Source organism: Pleurodeles waltl, chromosome 2_2 (assembly GCF_031143425.1).
Source record: "Pleurodeles waltl isolate 20211129_DDA chromosome 2_2, aPleWal1.hap1.20221129, whole genome shotgun sequence".
Classification (NCBI taxonomy): domain Eukaryota; kingdom Metazoa; phylum Chordata; class Amphibia; order Caudata; family Salamandridae; genus Pleurodeles; species Pleurodeles waltl.
Genome location: NC_090439.1, coordinates 988,255,500 through 988,276,280, shown reverse-complemented (window position 1 = coordinate 988,276,280; position 20,781 = coordinate 988,255,500). Strand labels below are relative to the sequence as shown.

At 42.6% G+C, this 20,781-nt stretch overlaps 1 protein-coding gene across 1 annotated transcript in view; it reads right to left on the bottom strand.

Annotated features, from left to right (window-relative positions):
* Nucleotides 1-321: 321 nt before the first annotated feature.
* FAM83A (family with sequence similarity 83 member A) overlaps nt 322-20,781 on the bottom strand; it is a 48,007-nt gene continuing 27,547 nt past the window's right edge. Inside the window, exon 4 of the mRNA XM_069220690.1 lies at nt 322-2,329. Coding sequence (XP_069076791.1) covers nt 1,786-2,329 — 544 coding nt within the window. The 3' untranslated portion in view covers nt 322-1,785. The remainder of the gene's footprint in view (nt 2,330-20,781) is intronic.

Below are 20,781 nucleotides of genomic sequence, written 5' to 3'. Positions count from 1 at the left end.
GCAGAGCGCTGAACAGGAGGTGAGGCAATCGGGAGAATGCGTATCATTGGGCAGGACAATAACTAACTGTACCCTAACGACAGTTCAGTAGTGTTGTCTTTTCTAAGAGAAGGCTTTGTTTATTAAACTGGTATTTACAAATAGGCCTTCGAACCCTGGTGTTTAGGGAGCTAGAAAAGAAGGTTGACCTCTGAAATGGACAACCACATGTTGGGCTCTTTGAAGGACATGATTGGACTTTCGCTTGTAATGAATGCAACCACCTTCGTCCAAGGGTCCAAATTTACCACCACCTTTGGAATACAGCAGAAATCACACATATAAGGGAGCAGCAGTACTTTATTACGTTTACAGCAAGACTTTCAGTGCACCTAAATAGGCTACTCCAAGGCACTGAGATTTTGTACAAATTATGAAACACTTTAAATTTCATATAATATGAATAAACAGCTAAAATACACGTTTTTATATACAATATCGAAGGAAAATACAGATGACATCACATTTAAAACAAGATAATTTCAGACAATCAATATAATTTGTCATAAGTCGGAACATTTCTAGCAACTTTTGAAATCTTGTTGAAGATGGTATCTCGGAATATCTTTCGGTAGATCATTCCTTATTTTAGATCTATGTACGTAAAGAGATGTCCCCCTTTACTTCTCCTTTGCATCTTGATCATATTAGCTATTTTTTCATATTAGACTGCAAAGTTCTAATAGTTCATCAAATTAAAAGTATGTTCTTACAGTAGCCTGGAACGTGTCCATTTGTCAGCTCCCAGTTTGAACACAGAATCCAGACATACACCTACTGCTCTGCTCTAGCATCAATAATGCGGTCACATTTCTTCAGATTCATACTGATTATGAGGCTCAGTTCACAGTACCCTATAGTTTTATCCTTAAGTTTGATTTAAGGAGCCTGGCGAATGAACCAAGCAGGGCATTGAATTACTGTTTTGGAGACTTCCAGGTTTAGAGGGATCTCATCAGCTAATGAATGCGGCTGTTTGCCTTTATGTTCAGAGCCATTAGGGAGGCCTGCAGTCTTGTAAGGTTAATGGAATACACCATGCTGGAAGGTAAATCATCAGTTCCAATTTGGCAGCACATTAGCATTAACAAGTATTGCATACTCCTAATTCACCTGTTAAGATGCCATATTCTCCATTATTAGGTGGTCCGTTATAAGTCTATAATGAAGAAGACAGCCTTCAGCATACTGGGTCATGCTATCGCAGTGCATCGTTTTACATCATTTTAATGTGGATTGTCTTTTTCTGTGGCACTGCAGAGTCAAAGTCCCTGAGAATATCACTCCCAGATAATTTTATGCTGCTGTGTTCTCCATGTCTGGTACCAAACCTAATATTCAAGTATCCAGGTGAGTTATTTGAGTTTTTGATACACTGCTTAATACTGAAATATTTGCGACAAGAAAGTACTTTCAGGCACACTTGAAGCACATCAAATTCAGGTCCTCACATGTTAGCTTTTTCTCAACTAAGAACAGGTATGAGACAAAAGGAGGCAGAAAACAATGAGAGTAAAACATGATAGGGCACTTGCTAGCTGGAATGATAAGAGACTCACGTTTGTAAAACTGCCTATATTATCTATGTCATTATTCAGAACTTTACTGTCCTTCTCAAAACGTATCTTCCTTTTTGCATTTTCTTCAACACTTCCAATTCTGTTTGATTATCACTGCACAGTAAGAAGGTACTCAGTCTACGTCTGGCAGCCTGGCCTGTAACCAGAGGAAGGAGCGGTTGAGGAATCAGGTGACTGTGGGCCTGGTGAAGGGCCCCCAGTTTTGAGTGAACCTGGACCCGTAGTTGTCCTCCAGCCTATTCCTTCCAGGTCGGTATAGGTTGCCGTTGGTAAAGAAGGAAGACGGGGAGTTTGTGAGCAAAGTCCTCTGATAGTATTGAGTCTGCATGCTGTTCGGAGTCCCAGGTGAGGTTATTGTGTAGCCGTGGAAAGAGTTGACTCTTTGGAACGGTGGGTTTGCAATGGGACTGGTGTAGACAGGTGACCTGGGGGGCTGCTTGGTTTGAGAGGTGCTGTGGGTTGAGGAGCTGCTGCTCAGAGGCTCAGAGGTGGTGTTAGTGCTTTCTGGGGTGCTGCTCTCAGACATAGTGCTCTTTGCGACACTATTTTCTCGCAGCAACACTGGAATTCTAGGCGTAATAGGTTTCAGACCCATCACTGGTTTGGATGCACTGTAGAGATACCGGAACTCCTCATCAAAGAGCTCCACAGCATGGCCACAGAACTTAGACATAATGTTGCGATGAACCTGGCCAGACAGCCACGTAAAACTGTGAAGAGAGAAGAGAATGGTTGTAACCACACTGTTGCAAATAAAACACACAATTGTCTTGTCCAGAACATACTGTGTTCTTCATTGTTTTTGCTATAATTGCACATGTACTTAGCCACCGAGAAGGATTCTCATCTTTCCCTTAAAACTTCTATATCATTTATCACAGATTTTTCGTTTTCTATCATATTTTGCCAGAGATGTTCATTTAACACACTATGAAATGATATTTAATAGGGGATGATGCGAACAAATACATTAATATAAAATCAAAACAAAACAGGTCAGTAAGTGTGTGTGTACTGTGGATCGGGTGAAGGCAGTGAGCAAGTCTGTAGTTCTAGTAGGAAGAAATTGTACTTCCCGTTTGTACAGCATGATAACAAAGAGATTGCCAACATTTCTCTGTCAGATGTTCACAAGTAAAATGCAGCACAGTGTTTTTAAAAAAATCCTAATATAAAGGAAAATGTATGGCCTGATTATAATCCTAAAAAAATACTGAAAATGTAATTTAGGAGTTGACAATGTGAACTTCATCCATCCTCATAAGTAGATTGCACGCATATAGGGGCTTACAACATGGGTGTTTTGTCATGTTTTGTTACTTTAGGATCATTTGTATGGCACAATAGGTGCTAATTGAAGTCCTTTATTCATTATTATTATTATCCAGTTTAATACCACTCAATGTATTGACCTTGAAAGGAATTAGATCGAAGTCAGTCCTGTGGGAATTTCAACCTGTTATCAACATGGCATACACAGATGTCAGCGGCACGTGCCTCCCTCACTGAATCACCCTTAGGTACACTTTTTTTGTTCCTTGTGGTTGACCTTGCCACAGACAAACAAATCAGATTTGTAATTGAAGCTTGCATTTACAGCTAATTTTCATTTTAAATGTATCATAATTCCCAGGTTTTTGCCATCGATTTATACAGCACTATGCTCTCTATATTCAGGCCTTCGTATGAGCACCTTGGGGACCACAAACCCACACACACGTCCTAGCGCCTGAACACCCTCCCAGGTGATTAGTGCACGATTTAAATCAATATAACGTAACATGTAGCACTAAAACGTTTCTCTGCAAATGAACGTGTTTTTTATTCATCCAGGTGAAGAGGGTACAAGAAACCAAATGTTCCAATAATAAATACAAGAGATAGTTCAAAACACCATCTCATAACTTCAACGGATATCACAAAAGCAGAATAAAGAGCTGTACTCCCCTTTGTACACACGTGCATAATTTGTAGAAAAAAATGCCAACGAAAGTGGAGGCAGGAATGCAAACAGTAGTCACAAGGTGTTCAATAAAAAACAAAGAATATTTTATAATCCAATAAATTTACCACAATTATCAGTCTAAGCCTAAAAGAATTCTTCCAGGGGCAGTCATGCCACTCTGAAGTAAGAATTGACAAACTGGCAGCTTTGCCCGACTTTTCGTCCAGGTGATTAGGGATTTAGCAACTAAAGTACGTCAGAAAAGCATATTCCTGACTGTCCTGTCGCTGTAAGCACAGTCACAACAAAAGCTCAAAGTTGCCACTTTTGTGTCTGGAGTAATGTCATGCCCAGACAAAGACCTAAAGGTATGGTTTTAAAAAACACACGCAAATGAAATATATGTTTCTAGTTCCCAGCTTGCAACCATCGTGTTGTCAACCGCCGCCCCCCCCCCTCCCCCACACCCTCCTCATTATGTGGAACATCTGCGGACCAGGAAGGAATAAGGTAATATCAGTAAATTCATTGTTGTATTGTACAATATTTAGTGACTCCAAAAATGCAAACACTCAAAACAACCGAATGCTTGAGTGACGCTTTCGGGAATACTTTCACATTTTAAGATATTCGGAATATGGGTGAGTAGTTGAGGAAACCAGGCATGAACGCATTTTATGTCTCATTTCAAAGGCATTATATGCGGGGGGAGTTATACAGGTTCCGGGGTTGAGGCTGTGATCTTATGCCGCGGCAAGGGGTACTTGTTAGAACGCGTCGACATCTGGGACTGTTGACCACGCGACAGAACCGTCGATTGGCGCGCGAACTTCATGAATGACATGGGCAGTACAGCGACGGAGTGCAGGCAGGCCTCTTCCACACCCGGGGCCTGGGACGACCAGGGCCGGTTACAAACACGCGTCTGTGCGCCGCCCTCCTTTCCATGACAAAGAATATGCGCATGCCGCGGTTGTGGCACAGAAATGACAGGTGCATTCCCGAGAGTGTGGTTTTAGTATGTTAAATATTTACAAAGGGAACCTTTTGGGCAAAGACATGAATGCACACTACCGAGGTTTGAGGAGCAAACAACCTGCTTGAGGACTCGAAGGAGGCTTTTGGGCCACACCCTGCTGTGTTAGTTGAGCTGAGGCATAGCTGCCAAGGTTTTAGATTTCTGTGTGCGACATTTTCATAATTTCAGTGTAATTATGAGTGACATTACGAGGACTATGAGTGACCCTTTCTCGCGAGCCAAATCAAGCGGGAGGCTGTGACAGTGAGGCACACATTAGGTCACAGCCAGGCAGGCTGTATTATTTCAAAATGAGTCTCAGCTCAGTCACTATCAAAATCAGTAAGTGAGCGGCCATCTGCCACAGCCAGGGCCCAGCACGCTGCCTGCTATAAGCTGCGAGTTCAGTTGCGCCAGTCTTGTTATTTCAAAAGGATGTCTGCAGCAGCAGTCCGGCCGGTGGGGCTGAGTCTGAGTTGGGCCGGTTTTTCGCAGGATCAGTATACCGCCGGCTGTGGTGAAAGTGACAAGCTCCCATTGGTTCAGGTTACCAGCTGAGCAGGCTCACAACAGCGAATCAGCCACCGTCAGCACTGGTGCGCGGCTCGGGGTCCGGCTGCCGCAGGATCCACACTGCTGCGATAGTGCAAGCGATGTGCTCAGCTGTGCTGTATGCACCCACCCTCTGCAGCAGGCAGCCAATTAGCTTGAAATGCGGATCTGTTGGGTCCAGTCGACAAACCCAACAGAGAAACGTCACCAGAGGCGGCCCTCCAAGAGTGGAGGAGCATCACCCCGCTCAAAAAATACCCCCATAACTGAAAAATAAAATGGTAATACATTTTATTTATTACCATTTTATTTTTCAGCAACCTGTCTTGAACCGAGTGTCAGAACGGGGTGGGGCAATTGCTGCTGAATGGCAGCAGGGAGCTGTGCACTATATTAAAAGTGCACATGTTGCTTTGGCCGGCCGTCTTGTGATGGCCAGCCTGACATGCGCACTTTAAACTTCTCTAACCTAGCTGTTTTAAGACTGTCTAAGACTTGACAGCTGGGATAGAGAAAGCACAGGCCTCCAGTGCTCTGAGAGAGGCTGTTCCCTCCAATCCTGAAACTTTTTTCATGCTGGTCCCTCTAATCCTGATGCTTTTTTCATGCTGGTTATCAGCATGAAAGCACTGCCAGGATTGGTTAGTGCAGTTTCCTGGGTCCCAGGTTGGAGCTTCCAGGAGAAAAGGAGAGACAAAGAAAGGAGACGAGGATGCTGTGTGCCATTTTAAAAATTATTATTATTGAACTCCTCCCCCCATTGTAAATACAAGCCTACCGCCACTGCACGTCACCCGTCTGATAAAGTGAGTCTGACAAAACTGAGATTCACCTGCAATGTCTCCGTAGTAGCCATTGGGAACTACAGTGAGTGACTCCTCCTAATGTCACTGAGTTATGCGGTGTAGTGTCAGCCTTCGAATATGTTAAACATTGTAGCACAGCACAAGTAGCAGCTAGCGAGCAGATGATGACACCTGAAGGCAGACTAATACTTAAAAAGTGTGCGCTCAGCCACTGACATTGGATCTGACTACAAAGACCCCGCTTGTGTCTTGAGACAGGAGGGCCTGCAGTCCGCCCTCCACACAGGTGGATTGTGGTCCTGAGGGCTGCTAAGGCGGACCGCAGCTAGACGACTTTGAAAACACTGTGAGAGCGACCCACCAGACCTCCTCAATGTCGGTTGCATGCATGACCTCCCTCCCCACCTATCCACTTGGAGCTCTCTGCCAGACCTGGTGAAGATAGTGCTACGGTGTCATGACAATGACTGAAAGTGTTATCAAACGGCACTAATATACTGTGATTTCAAACAATGTGGAACAATCTTTGTTGCAGGCTAGCTCTCTACTGATTTAGATTTATTTTCTTAAGGGGCACAGTGCCCAAAATAATTGTTGGATTCTTACAGAAATTGCACCTTGAAAGGTGCAACAAAAAATGAAGTTCACTGTAAACTCTTTGAGTATTAGCATGCTTTACGAAGGTTTCAATGAAGGCAGTGCAGGGTTGCAAATGGACTGCCCTGCTCTCTTAGGTGCACCTCTCATTTGAAGCATATTATCAGGCATTGGTAGCCTATCATGGATTAAACTCGGAAAACAAATGCCCCAAATAGCCATGGCAATCCTTGTTTAACATTACAGGTCACTTACTTCTGCAAGTTTGTTCTTTTTGTGAAGGCGCTAGCCCCCAGCCCACGACCCGGCGCATTTTTCACCTCACTTGTAGCCTGCATCCAGATCAGGAAGCATACTAAATGCAATTCCAGGGCGACAGAAGCGACCCATATGTACATGAATGTGAGCAGAGGGGCGGAGCCAATGACATAGAAAAGCTGCAGACAGTCCATAGCAACAGAAAGCGGGCACACGACAAAGACTGCACGCCCCCCACAAACGATTTTGCTGAATAAACAAGTGAGAGATCCGCTGTCTATACAGCGCACTCATTGCCAGTGCAATCATGGTTTGTATGCAGCTCCTCGTACAGCACGCCTAGTGCGGTGGTCGGGGGTACCATAATAGTGTGACTAATGCATTTTAGTGCAGTGATGCAGACACCAGCACTAAAATGTGTTAGACTAACACCTGATGCGTGGTACTTGGCAGGGCTGCTGAGGCTGTGCTTGGCTTCTGGAAATTAGAACCACATTCTGTTGAGTCTCCCGGTGTGCATCAATATGCTTATGAAGTGAAAAAGGGCAGGGTTGGGTCAGAAGCCCAGTTTTCGGTCTGTCCAGTGTTTGCTTAACTGGCAAGTGTGCAGTGTATATTTCCACTGCTCAGGCACTCCCTGGTCTTTGGCACATTGTCAGAAGACAAGCATAATAGGCCTAGTTAATTTGATGCATTTTCAGTACATTATTTGCAATGATCATCTTCCATTAGTTTGACCACAAAAACTGCTTACAATAGTTTCTTGAAAATGTTGTCATAGGGATATTAAATCAGAACATAGGCAGCCACCTATTTTCCTAGAAACCCTTTGATTCCAGATGAGACTTCTGCAATTTCCATACATGTTAGTCGCGACGGGGACATCACAATGTTAGAAAAGCATACCTAGGATAAACTTTGGGCTCCTGAGCCATGTCCGAAAGCAGATACCACCAGTCCGATGGATCAGGAGCATCAGCATTTTGTGACTGCCAACAACGAGAGCTCAGAGGTTATTGCAACAATCGGAGGAGGGCGGCTACAGGGTAACGTGTCCCAGTGAAAGGACATCTTTAGGAAATCAAGACTTATTGCATAAACATGTTGTGGAACTTAAGCACAGCTAGAAAGCAATGCAAAACATTGTGTTAAATAACTTACGATTATAGAAGACAGCGGGAACAATGCAAAATTGCACAGCGCCACGAGTACCTGCACAACCCTTAGTAAATCTAGGCCATTATATCTTGAAGCTTCAGTAGAAAGATAAAATGAAACCAACCTTTCAGATTGCGAATGATACTATATGGTAAGGTATGGGCAGGGCCACTGGAATTATGTGGTTGTACGCCTGCAGTGATTTTCTCATATTTATGGATTTGCTGCATGTGCCACATAATACATCATCTGTCACATAGGGAACCAATATAAAAATAATATTTTGAAGAAACGTGGTTATGTGTCCATATAGTCAGCCTCTAGAGAGCATAACCACATTAGAACAGAATAGCAGAATGTAATGCAGTGTAACCATATATTTAGCCCTGACAGGGCGTAGTGCATTACACATTGTCAGGCTTAGCGGGCCTATTAGCAGGCATACTAGAATAATATTACAAACAAGGCTATTGAAACACAAACTACACCCAGCTGTAAAACAAAAGTTCCACCCACGTGAGACCTTAAAAAGACATTGAATATTGGAATAGGTTACTATTTTGAGGTCCCCCAGCCTAGTGTGGGGACCCAGATATGGCAGAGACAGAAAGGGTGTGTCATGCTGAACAGTTTGGTGGCGGTCTTACTGTCGTAGGACCACCACAGGCTGAGTTATGGGCAGAACATTTTTGAAAAGAAATGTCCCACAAAGCATTATGGGTCAAGTTTCTGAGTGCACCGAATAATGTAGTATCTTGACTGTAATGCTCAGAACAGCCCCTAGAGGACACAACATAAAAATAGCATTTGTAAGAAACATGGTCATGTAACCATATAGCCTACCACTATAGAGCATAATGACATAAAAAGAGAGTGGCAGAAAGTAATGCAGTGTAACCATATACGTACCCCTAGAGGGCATAGTGCCTTAGACATTTTCAGGCCTAGCAGGCCTACCAGCAGGCATACTAGTATAATATTACAAACAAGGCTATTAAAACACAATCTACTACCAGCTGTAAAACAACAGCTCCAGCCATGAGAGACCTTACAAAGACATTGAATTTTGGAAGAGGTTACTATTTTGGGGTCCCCCAACCTAGTGTGGGGACCTAGAGATGGCGAAGACAGAAAGAGTTTGTCGTGCTGAACAGTGTGGTGGTGGTGCTACTATTGTAGCACCACCACAGGCTGAGCTATGGGCAAAAATGTTTTCGAAAAGAAACACCCCAAAAAAGCATTATGGGTCAAGTTTCTGAGTGCAGCGAATAATGTATTATCTTAACTGTAATGCTCAGAACAGCCCCTAGAGGACACCATCATAAAAACAGCATTTGTAAGAAACATGATCATGTAACCATATAGTCTACCCCTAGAGGGCATAATGACATAAAAACAAAGTGGCAGAAAGTAATGCAGTGTAACCATTTACTTAGCTCCAAGAGGGCGTAGTGCCTTAGACATTTTCAGGCCTAGTAGGCCTACTGCAGTACCTTTACCACCACAGGCTGAGTCATAGGCAAAAATGTTTTAAAAAAGAAATGCCCTGCAAAGCATTACGGAGCGAGTTTCCTGAGTGCAGTGAATATTGTAGTATCGGCTCTCCTGCTGTGCCGGGAGAGCTGCTTTGAGGATTTCAGTGTTTTTATTTTGTTAAACAAATTAACCAATTTGGATATGTAGTCTGGTTTAAAATTGGGATAAGTCTGCTAGCTTGTTTTTAATGTTATTTAGTTTCAGAAGAGTCTTTGTCGCAATTTTCTTGTAGAAAAGGAATGCATAAAGACCGTAAAGCTCCGTCTCTGTTAGGTGATATTGTGAAATTGTTCGATAATCCTGTTTTAATGAATGTCAAAGATTACGCCATATTTTGGGGTGCCTCTCAAATCTCTTCTACAGGCTGCAAGGACACAGCCTGGATCCAGGGGCCACAAGCAAGGTGGCTCTAAAGTGTCGGTGTGATTGATACTTCGGGGATCTTTTAAAGGAGAGCTGTGTGGGGACATCAGCCAAAAACCAGCAGGTGTCTTGTATGCTCTCACGAGCTCAGGATGGGGGAGAGGTTGCTGGCTCCACCAGAAAGTATTGCAATTTGGCACCAACAGAAATGGCATCAGAGGTGCTGCCCAAATAACGTTGCTCCCCCCAAACCCTCTGCTGGAAACCATGCTGGTCCTGGATGGAAAACCTTAGCAATGTCCCCCATGTGCTGGGACAAACTTCCTGCTGTATCGGGGGACGGGGACATTTTATAAGTGTTTCCTGTTCATGGAATGTATTTTCAGGACTCGCGTTGACAATGGAAAACCCACCATGCTGCCATGGCAGGCCCTCTCCCATTGTTTATCCCCTCGAAGTGGCACCTGCAATGCATGCTGGAGCTAGGGATAAATGTCACTGCAACACCTGGTAACTCTAAATGTGCACAGCCATTAGTAACATTGAGAGCATTGTTTTAAGCCTCTTGTTATATATAACACCTCTGCTTGCATTTACGATTTACTATGGGAATGACGTGCTAGTTATATTTAGTTACTTATTTCAAGTTTTGTATAGCACTCGTGTTACTTCTGATTACTACAGTGAGCTAGGGATGATAGCAGAGTACAGATGAATGAAAATACAACAATCAAAGGTCATTTGGAGTTCAAATGTATGGGGGAGCCCATTTCTGATGCGCTTCCATTGAGAGATTTGAACTGTGATGAGTTCTGTTAATAAGCAAATTTGAATTGTTCAGTCTTCAGGAGGTTTTCAGGAGTGTGTGGGTTTATCCATGTATGCAAGCACTTCTGAGGTGTGTCTGGCACGCTGCATGCAGCCTGGATGGATGCTTTACAAGCCATTAGGATCCAATGAAGGTAAAGTAAAAACTGTAAAAAGGTGGATAAGTAAGATGGTGGAGTGGCAAACAGGTAGCCCTAGGTCTTCCCAATGAAGAATCCTAAAAATACAATTTCTTTCAATTCATTTGATTGTGGTCCACAAGATGGCCTCTAGTTTTGTGCTATGTAGTGGGGATGATTAAAAGGTTGGCCTTCATGGACATGCTTATCAGTATTACAACAGGTACCTGGGCACCAGGACAGGAAGGGCCCACACACCTCATACATAATTGCCCTTTAATTCTCAACTGCTTGCATAAGGGACTACGGTATCTTAACTATCATAGTGATAGTCAAACCGTGTCTAAAACACCAGTCTGCAGCACCTTTGAAAGTGGACCCGTAGAAAGATGGGTTGAAATGCCAAACGTCCCTATGAGTACTTCACTCCATCTCCAATTGGATGTATCCTGCAGGTGGGAGTCAGTGGAGGCCTTTAAGCTCTGACTTAATGTTAACCTGAGATTTCCCTAAGAAGGTTTGACTGGCCACCAGACTTAGTACAATCTCAATGTCCTTGACTGCAGTTGTAATGCATGTTGTAGTTGCCTCCTCTTACCCCAGAAATACCTTTTAGGTCAAATCAGCTGACTGAACCGCTCTTCTAAATCTGAACCAAGCTAATAGCACAGAATTTGTAGAAACAGATGAGAACGGTACAGACAATATTCTGTTGCAAAGTATTAAAAATAACACATTAAGAACCTGATTACGATCTTGGTGGATAGAATACTCCATCACAAACGAAATGGATATTCCATCTGCCGTATTGTGATTTCCACAGGATATAATGGTATCATAACATGGTGGTCAGGATATCCGTCACGTTTGGGATGGAGTAACCCCGCCCCAAGATCAGAATCAGGGTCTAAAGCCCTCATTTACTACAGCTTGCCAGGCACTAAATTGCATTGTAACGCCCAAAAACCTGAGCACCTTCACTCAATAAGATCCTTACTGTGCACTTTCACTCTGAAGTGACTTTTGAAAAAAACAGGACAGAATTGCATCTTTTGTGAGGATGTGACTTTGAAAGTGCTCATTTCATATTGCGGGTCATCTTTCTGGCAAACATTCCTTTCCTGTAGTAAAACCATATTGTCTAATTTTCTAGTGGCTTATTTGGAATTGCGTAAATAGGAGAACATGTAAGTACTGCTCACTTTGTCCCTGAATTTTAGGTACCTTTAAATAAGTTAAAGAACACACGCATTCTCTCTCTCTCTCTGTCGTTTTATCTCTTTATCTCTCTCACTCACTCTTTTCTAAGTAAAATGACTAACGCATAAGAAGAAACTGCACAGCTTATGTTGGTCTCCAAATAAGTCAGAGGCCTTGACCTGCCCTCCTGACATCAAACACTCATGTGTTTAAAGAGCGAGCCTGTTTAGCAAAATGTGCACCAACATGATTGTGATCTGCAAGGAATGCAGTGATAACCTGCAGGTAACAGTAAGGCACCTCCAGCTGTTTTACTAACCTCTCCATGGCTTGTGACACCCCCTGACCCAGTGTTCTGCCCAGAAGCCTGAATGCTCTTTGCTTCTGCCTGAAGGGGGTGTTCTAACTTGAATGCTACTTTGTGACAAGTCAAGATGATAATCAACCAAACAAGAATGAAAAGGAAGTGATAGCTTTAGGGAGTGATGAAGTCGGCTCATATGGTTTGGGTTGTATGGTTTAGAATTTGGCATTAAACACTTCCGCCTTGTGTCTGCATTCTACGCTCAGTGCGCAGAGTCGCGAATCAGACGTGCCAGTGGGTCTCCATGGGTAGACTTGAAGTAACAGATGCAGATCAGTATTGTCCACATGCTGCAGGGCATTAACAGACATGGATTGCCCTTTCCACTCATTATGGACTCTAGCTTTAGTCTCGGGCTCCTAATTGTGGAGCAGGCAATTAACAGTGGTAAGCACACTTACAGAGAGTAATAGCATTTATTATTACTATGCATTATTGAAGAAGGTTTGAATACATATTTTTTTTTTAGTCTATGGTAGTTTGTATTTTTAGGATGGGATTATTTTCCAGTTATTATTGGTTGCCACTGGTCCGGCATTGATGTTGTTGGTACTTAGTTAGGGGAAAGAAGGTCTGGATTGATTTGACTAAATAAAGTAGTAAGGCGTTTTTGAAAACTTGTTTAAAATTGTAAGCACTTGAACAATGATTTCGACAATGGGGGCATAAAACATTGTTCTGTGCAAAATTATTGAAAGATTTAAAAATAGCACATATGAATGAAAACTGCGCATCAAAGCATGGTTGCGCTGTGCATCATAGCAAATTAAAAGGCAGCACATTAGCACCAGGTGTGCTGGACGGAAGCTGTATAGGCACCCTGACAATGTATGTGCTATTGAAAAACAGGAATGGGAGGAGGGGCTTCCTTTAGGATTCTAAACATAGAAGGGCGAATCACTCCCTGGGTCCAACGACAGCATATTATTATAACCACGGTCATGCCCAAGCCAAACGTGTTGAGATCTGTTCAATACTAGGTAACTTCAAGAGCAGTGAACAAGCAAGTTTTCGAAAACGTAATAAAATAAGTCAAAACATTTGGCATGTTTTCTATATGTTAACATGGAAGGCTAATACATAGAACAGCACAATGTGTTTTTCTTCTTTTGTAACCAAAAGTTCTTATGTTTATAGGTAGAAAGTTGGAACATGCCGCGCAGAATTCCGACTAGTTTTGACTATAGCAAGTTCTGATCTTTATGGTAATGTATTCATGCTCCTTCTCAGGAACTCTTGCATCTTAGACATATCTACACCTTGAGATAAACTTGCACTTTGCAATGGAAACACTTTAGTGTAAAGCCTCGGGGATTTGGTCTTCAGTACATATCACTAAATATTGAAATTAAAATTAAGCTGAAAAAACAATATGCAAATTTAACATGCAGCAACCTTCTACATCCGATGAACAGAATCCACCTACTGGCAATGTGCAGCTCTAGTACTCTCTACACCGCCAGTTAACTCACAGTTAGAAAAATTCCCTTAAATTGTAGTTCAGCTCGAAATGGCGATAGAAGACTTAACCTTGAGGCCACGGAGGACTGAATGAAACCATATTGTACCCCTTCTAACCATACAAGATCCTGCTCTTCACCACAAGATGGTCGTGTCAGTATTTCGATGTAAAAAAATATGGGCCTGTCAAAATATTTTGGCTGCAATACCAACTACCACAATATCACAAAGGTAAGGTTATGCATTTACTATTCTTAACTCAGCAACTACATATCTTGAAGATATATATTTCTTCAAGGAGTGGAGTTAAGTATAGTAAACCAATACTTACCTTCACTATATTCTGCTAGTCGATATCAAGACCACAGTATTTAAGCAGGTCGGTATTTAAATCTCAGTATTCTAGTACAAAATCCTTCCAGACTATCACTGTATAACAAATATGCGCAATGGGACTACACAGAGTTATTATGTATGTGTAAGTTCAATGTACCATTGCAAATAGCTTAATTTACTAGTAAAAATCAAATTTTTCAATTCACAAAAGTTGTCTCTACACTCATAAATGGATTTTCTAGCATAGATTTACTGTGAATAAATCTCCGCCTGTGATTGCAGAGTAGTTTTCTGTTGCTTCGGAGCACTGTTTGCCTCATGACAGATGAGACCAAGGGACGGTGCGAGTCACCCTCTATTGATGTGGAATATAAGACATGGCTTCTGGCTCGAGATGATCATGTGGTTCAGGGGAAGTTGAGGATAGTTCACGTGGACACTGTGTTTTTTTTTTTTTATTGTTTTCAGTGCAGGCCTTTGGTAATGGTGTTATTTTGATATCTTTTATCCCCAGTAACATGTATTTAATGAAGTTCACTATTGAACTAACAGCCTGATAAATCTGTTGTGTTCAGAAAACCACCCACTATGCAAAACCCTTATTGCAGACACTTTACATGGCAGCCTGCACTTATAAAAAGATGAGTTTGGAGGAATAAGAATTGATAACTGTTGTTAGAAGTCAATTTGCACCACTTAGGCAAAACTAGGATCTAGCAGAGCAATATCAAAAACTCTAAAATATAAGAAAAAGTGACAACATCAGCAACACTGTTACACCCAGAACACTGATATAAGATAGCATGCCAGTACTGCTGTATTTCTAAGCAGCCCTAGCTCAACGATAGACACCTGAAAGAATCCGCGGTTGCTATCAAAAGCGGGTATTTTACAATGCTCACGCTGGGTGTTTATTTGTATGTGTTCTGGTTATTGCTGCTTCTGCTGTGTGTCCGGAGGTATTTGCTGATGGCAAACACAGTACAACTAACTATTATCTCTTTCTAAACCTTGGTCGTACTTTCCTCCCTTGTCCGCCTCCCAACAGTCACCAAAAAGAAAACAACACAAAAACGTCTTATTCCAGGGGCTGCAAAACAAGGTCCACATTGTAGCAGCATGATATTATCTGGCTGCTGTCAACAAAGAGCCCGCATCTCCTGCCAGGGACTTCTTTTTGTAACACACCTCGAGGGCCCTTGTCCGCCTCCCACAGCCAACAAAAAGTAAAAAAAACAACAGAAACTGGAACTTCTTAAACCTGCTGCTGTAAACAAGATTCACATTGGGCGACAAGGCAGCGGACTCCTTTTACATTTCACCCTGGAGGGGCTTATTTCACCCAGAGGGGCAAGTATACAACGCGGTGAAGAGTGGTATGGTAAGTACCACTAATACCCTGATTTACTGCTTATTTTACGTGTGTGGTAATGTATAGTGGACACAATCAAGGACTAAGGCTGGGTAGATTTCAGCAGTCTCAGGTCCTTGAGTAAGACTGTAGTAGATTTTAGTGCTCTTAAATAAGACGTAATGTTAGCCGTCTTAACCTGCACAGCGGGAGCATTTATGCTCTTAAGTTTGACTGGTAGAGTTCAGCCATGGTAAGTAAGGTTGTAATTGCATCCAGCACTTTTATGTAAAAATCAGCTGCATTTAGTCATGTTAAATAAGACGGCAGTGGTATGCGGTGCCCTTAAATAAGGCTGTAGGTAGCATTTAACAGTCTTATAAAAGAAAGTAGTGTTTACATCAAGTGGAACTTAAGTTCTACGAATGGGGGTCTCCCAGTATGACCCCAACAACAGATTCAAATTTGGCTGTAAAAGCGCCCGCCCCTCTCACTGAGATTGTTATGAATATTAGAGACATCAGATAGAACAGTGATAGAAACAGAAGCCAGGCGCGTCTCTGCCAGCAGGCAGCCAGCCTTTGCCTAAGACAGCCATTACATCCTGAATAATTTCATTGCCTTTCCAGTGATTATTTGTGCAATAACCATTTTATTCCCGATGCAAATACAAATTTACATGCACACAAGTGGGTTCCCAGTCTATGCACAGAATGCAAATATTCAATAAACGCCGTAGTGACTTTGTTTACCTAGATACAGAACGCATGTACGTGGCTCATGCTTGTACAAGAAAACAGAACAAACGTCTGCTTTTTGGATCGTGAGTCTAAGAACGATTCTAACTAATATCTCTTATTACAAAGTACACAAATCAGTCTTATCAACACAGTTTTGGCAAACGGGATTTCTAGGTAGAATTATTTTGGTGGCGGAGACAGCGGCCTTCACTGAACCCCTGTTCTAATTGTCACACAGCACCGCGTTCAGTTGTCAGTTAATAATGTTTAAAAATGCAGAGACGCGATATAAAGATAAATCAAAGAAACACTCAATAATGTGAACATACTAAAACTAAAAAATACACGTCTTAAAGTATCGAAACACCAGAGTACTCTCACCAAAGATACATATCAACACGGTAGGTTTCAGCCCGAGTAAAAAGAAACTTTTTTTTAAATAAAAATCTAAAGGATTGCAATAAAACAATGTCACATTAATGTAATTAACATGTTTTGAACGAAACAGATTTGTTTCTAACGAAATGTCATATGAAAGACAGATACTTCTGGAGAATCCAGGGAAGGTAAACGTGTCTGCCTGTGCTTTTGTTTGCAGGTTTCCTGCTTTCTGTTGATACCAAACAACCTCCATAACTCCACAACCGATCGCCTCCAGCCAGATCGACTCCCTGCTGATCTCCCACAGCTATCACGAGAATCTCACCAAAACCGGGCAGCAAGCAGGCTCACATTTCATCCAGTCAGATGCTCTATGCCCCAAAGCATGAGGGAAGGCAAGGGCGCCAGATGGAGCTTGGATTGTAGCCTTCAACTACATGCAGCGAGGACTACAGATTGGTATGGAGAATTAAAATAGAAGGAACACTGTAATGTCTATTGGATATTTCAAACTTTGTGTAACGCTTTTGTTGGCATAAATAGGGTTAAAACAATAGATGCCTGTTTGGAGAGTTGGGTCATACCTCACGAGGTAAGGACTGTGATGACCATGACCTGATGAGGAGGGAGTTGTGCACCTTTATGGTTTTTCCTAGGCAAATTTGCACCTCAAAACTGGTTGGAAAGAGAGAAATTGTTTAGGAATAGGAAATAGTAGCTCCGAGCCCACATGCTATCGTTGATTACTAGAAGGAAAACTCAGAATTGTGGGGTCTTTTTGCCCAAAGAAAAAACCACAAGGTGGGTAGTAGATGTTCAGTGGTGTAAAATTAGGACGTGGGGAAACCCAGCACGCTAAGATTGAAAGCATAAGTAGCATATGAACTGGCAAATATAAATTACCAAAAGTCCCAAGAAATCTTTTAATACGTCCATACAGTCGACTGCCGGTTGCAGTCTTAATCGGGTGCACAACCATGCAACAGGCATGCGTCCCATGAGATGGCTTCATCCAGAAGAAATCTACTGGGTCAGAAACATAACTACTTTCATATCTAGGCAACATGCATCCCTCCCACCTCCCAAAGGAAAGGAGTACTCTATACCTGATGTATGGTAAAATCCATGAACCACATGTCAGTACATTCCTAAGAGAGCAAGTATTTAATTGCTGAAATGACGGAACTGTATGTAAACTTGAACTACATCTACCATAATACATTGTGGGGTGACTGGTGCAACATGGGAGTATACAAATCACACCTTTAATATGTTATATTATCATCATTAGTCTTCTGGGTCATCAAGGAGCTATAAACAGTATTTTTAATCGCATTGCTTCAGATGCAAATATTTTCATTTACCTATGCTGGAAGACAAACTGCCACTAATGAGGCTGAAGTGGAGAAGGTATAAGCAACTATTTCCCTCTGAAGAACAGGGATTGACAGACCATCGGAAGTTCCAGAGAGACATGTAGACTTGCTTAGTCAAGTGAGTCACTGGCCCAAATCTGCTAAACTGTTTCTCGAGTTCGGTGCAAGGAACCCGAAACAGCAGCATCAACAACCACAACAATAAGATTTCATGCACAAAATATATTGACTCTTGCACAGTGCCAACTATTTTTAAATGTATGCAAAAGGGGCATGTCTGTAGTTTTTGGATCGAAATCAGATCTACAAAAGCAGCATTCTCTTGCTTTGTACCAAATCTTAATACCTAGGGAAGCCAGGGGCAAACTAGCGCTCAAGTGGTAAATTGCCAACAAAGATTGTACGACGAAACAACGACTTCAAAAACAACTACTGCCTTAACAACGAGGTCGGAACACCGACCTCGTTGCTACTACTAATGATTTTACCACGAATGCCTTAACAACGATATTTCATTGTAAAGGCATTCCTGATAAAATCATTAGCAATAGGCACCATTCACCCTACATCCCTCACCCCACCCCCCCAACCCCACCCCAAAACCTAAAACTCCCTGACCCCCCACCCACTCCCCAAAACCAAAAACGCCCCACCCCCCCCAACCCCACCCCAAAACCTAAAACCCCCTGACCCCCCCACCCACTCTCCAAAACCAAAAACGCCCCAACCCCCAAGCCCACCCCAAAACCTAAAACCCCCTGACCCCCCACCCCCTCCCCAAAACCTAAACCCACCACTTACCTTCGCCAACTCCCTTCTTTGTACCTTAACCACGTATGTTCGTTGTTCAGAACATACGTAGTTAAGGCACAAAAAAACGGAGTCGTGGTTAAAAAAAGCGTTGTTGCGCTTTCGTTATCCACAACTTTCGGGAAAAAAAAGTCGGAAAAAAGGATGTTTCCCGCCAACAAACCATCGATCAACGTGTGCTGAGCGGTGGAGTCCTTAGAAATTTGTACTGGAGGATGTACCTCCTGTAAAAATCCTATGCTAGACAGTGCTTGTTCACCTTTGCTCCACGGTGCAAAGCTAGCTTCACAGAAAACCTCTATTTTGGCATGATTGCTCCAATAACATCATTGGTGAGCGACTCTGGCTAAATTCGGTGCTGTGATTTTTTTGTTGTCCTTCACGCAGTGTAGCATTGAGGTTCTTCATGCAGCCCTCCTTCGCATGAAGGCCAGTACATCTGGGCCATTGTGTACACTTTGCTGTGGGGTGACCTGATAATGTATCACCGGTAGGAGGCCATTTTGATGGCAAAGGTGTGTACGCTCTAGAATAAAAACCATAAATAGTAAGGAGGTGAAAGGCCTTTCAAGCCTTGACATAAGCTAGCATTTTTGCAGAGTCCTTCATACCTCACGTAGTAAAATCTTTTGTAAGAAAAGGTGATGCTATTACTCAATGGTACATATTTATAAGTTTCATAAATATAACAGACGGAGCTACTCTGCCTACAATCTAATTTGAGGCCTTTATCTTACAGAAATCTTTGCAGTACGTGTTGTCACCAACCAAGCCGCCTTATCAAATATGTTCTGAATGGCGCCAAGACTAGAAACAAGGGAACTGTCTATCTTTGGGGAAAAGGAAGTCAACTAGTGCTATTGTTAACTGTGCTATCGTTGTGTGTTATGGCCTTTGCCTCCAGGAAACAGTCGTATTTCTATGCTCCCCCTGAAAATCACAGGAAAGACACAGAAATGTCCCCAGATAATCCAGGACATAAAAATTTGCTAGTCTAACTCCAGACCTCAAAGATAGTTGAGGAAGTGCACTTTGGCGAGCCTTGGTGTAGCCTCTGCGGTTAGGAAGAGGGTGGATGGCACGCGTTCACTCGCTCAGTGGAGGTGGTAGGGTATGTTAAGGCAGGAAGCCTCAGCAGATGAAACACCGGTGAAGCATATGGTATGGGGCAAGGACAGGTTGCAGTATTGCTCTTTGTCTCACTGACGCACGTGCTACCTTTGAACAAATTGATCGATGAACCTTACAGAAGAATTCATGCATGCGGGAACAGAGACGGATTCCTCGCTCCACAGATGTAAAATAGTGATGTGAGAGAAAACTAAATATTTGCTTCATCAGAAATACCTGCACGTTGCTACCTGTTTGATTGTGTTGATATGATTCACCGATAGACAAAGGTAAGCATCTCACTGGGGCACATATTCTCTGGCCCCATAGATACGTAACATTCAGAGCCATTGTTTACGGCTCACGTCATGGCTTGGTTATTGATGGACTGATCATGCAGGTAGTGGTTCAGAGTTATCTGTGATGTGCTGAAGGTCTCCTGGGTCTGCAAGCATGCTCAGGCAAGGAAAAACCAAAACAGGTCTAGGGCTTGGCAAGGCTGAACGAAATTTGTGAAAACATCTGAATGTGACGATCAATACTGCGGAGTGCAGTAGTCAGTCACCATACTGGAAAGAACAGGCTAGGACATGAGAAACCAGCTGCCTCTGCAGGGTCGCAACGACAACTGGCATAGCCCAGCCCATCATTTCTCACACAATACTGGTCAAGAAGCCCATGCGGAAGGACACCCTTGCTTCTAAAGTATAAATATGTGAGCTGGTAAGATCCCAGCTAAGAAGGAATCATAATGCAACCAGTGTTTCAAGCACATAACACCCTATTTCTGTTTTTTAGTATGTGGCATGCAACACAAATGGACTGAAGAAACATGTGAGTTATAAGTGGCATA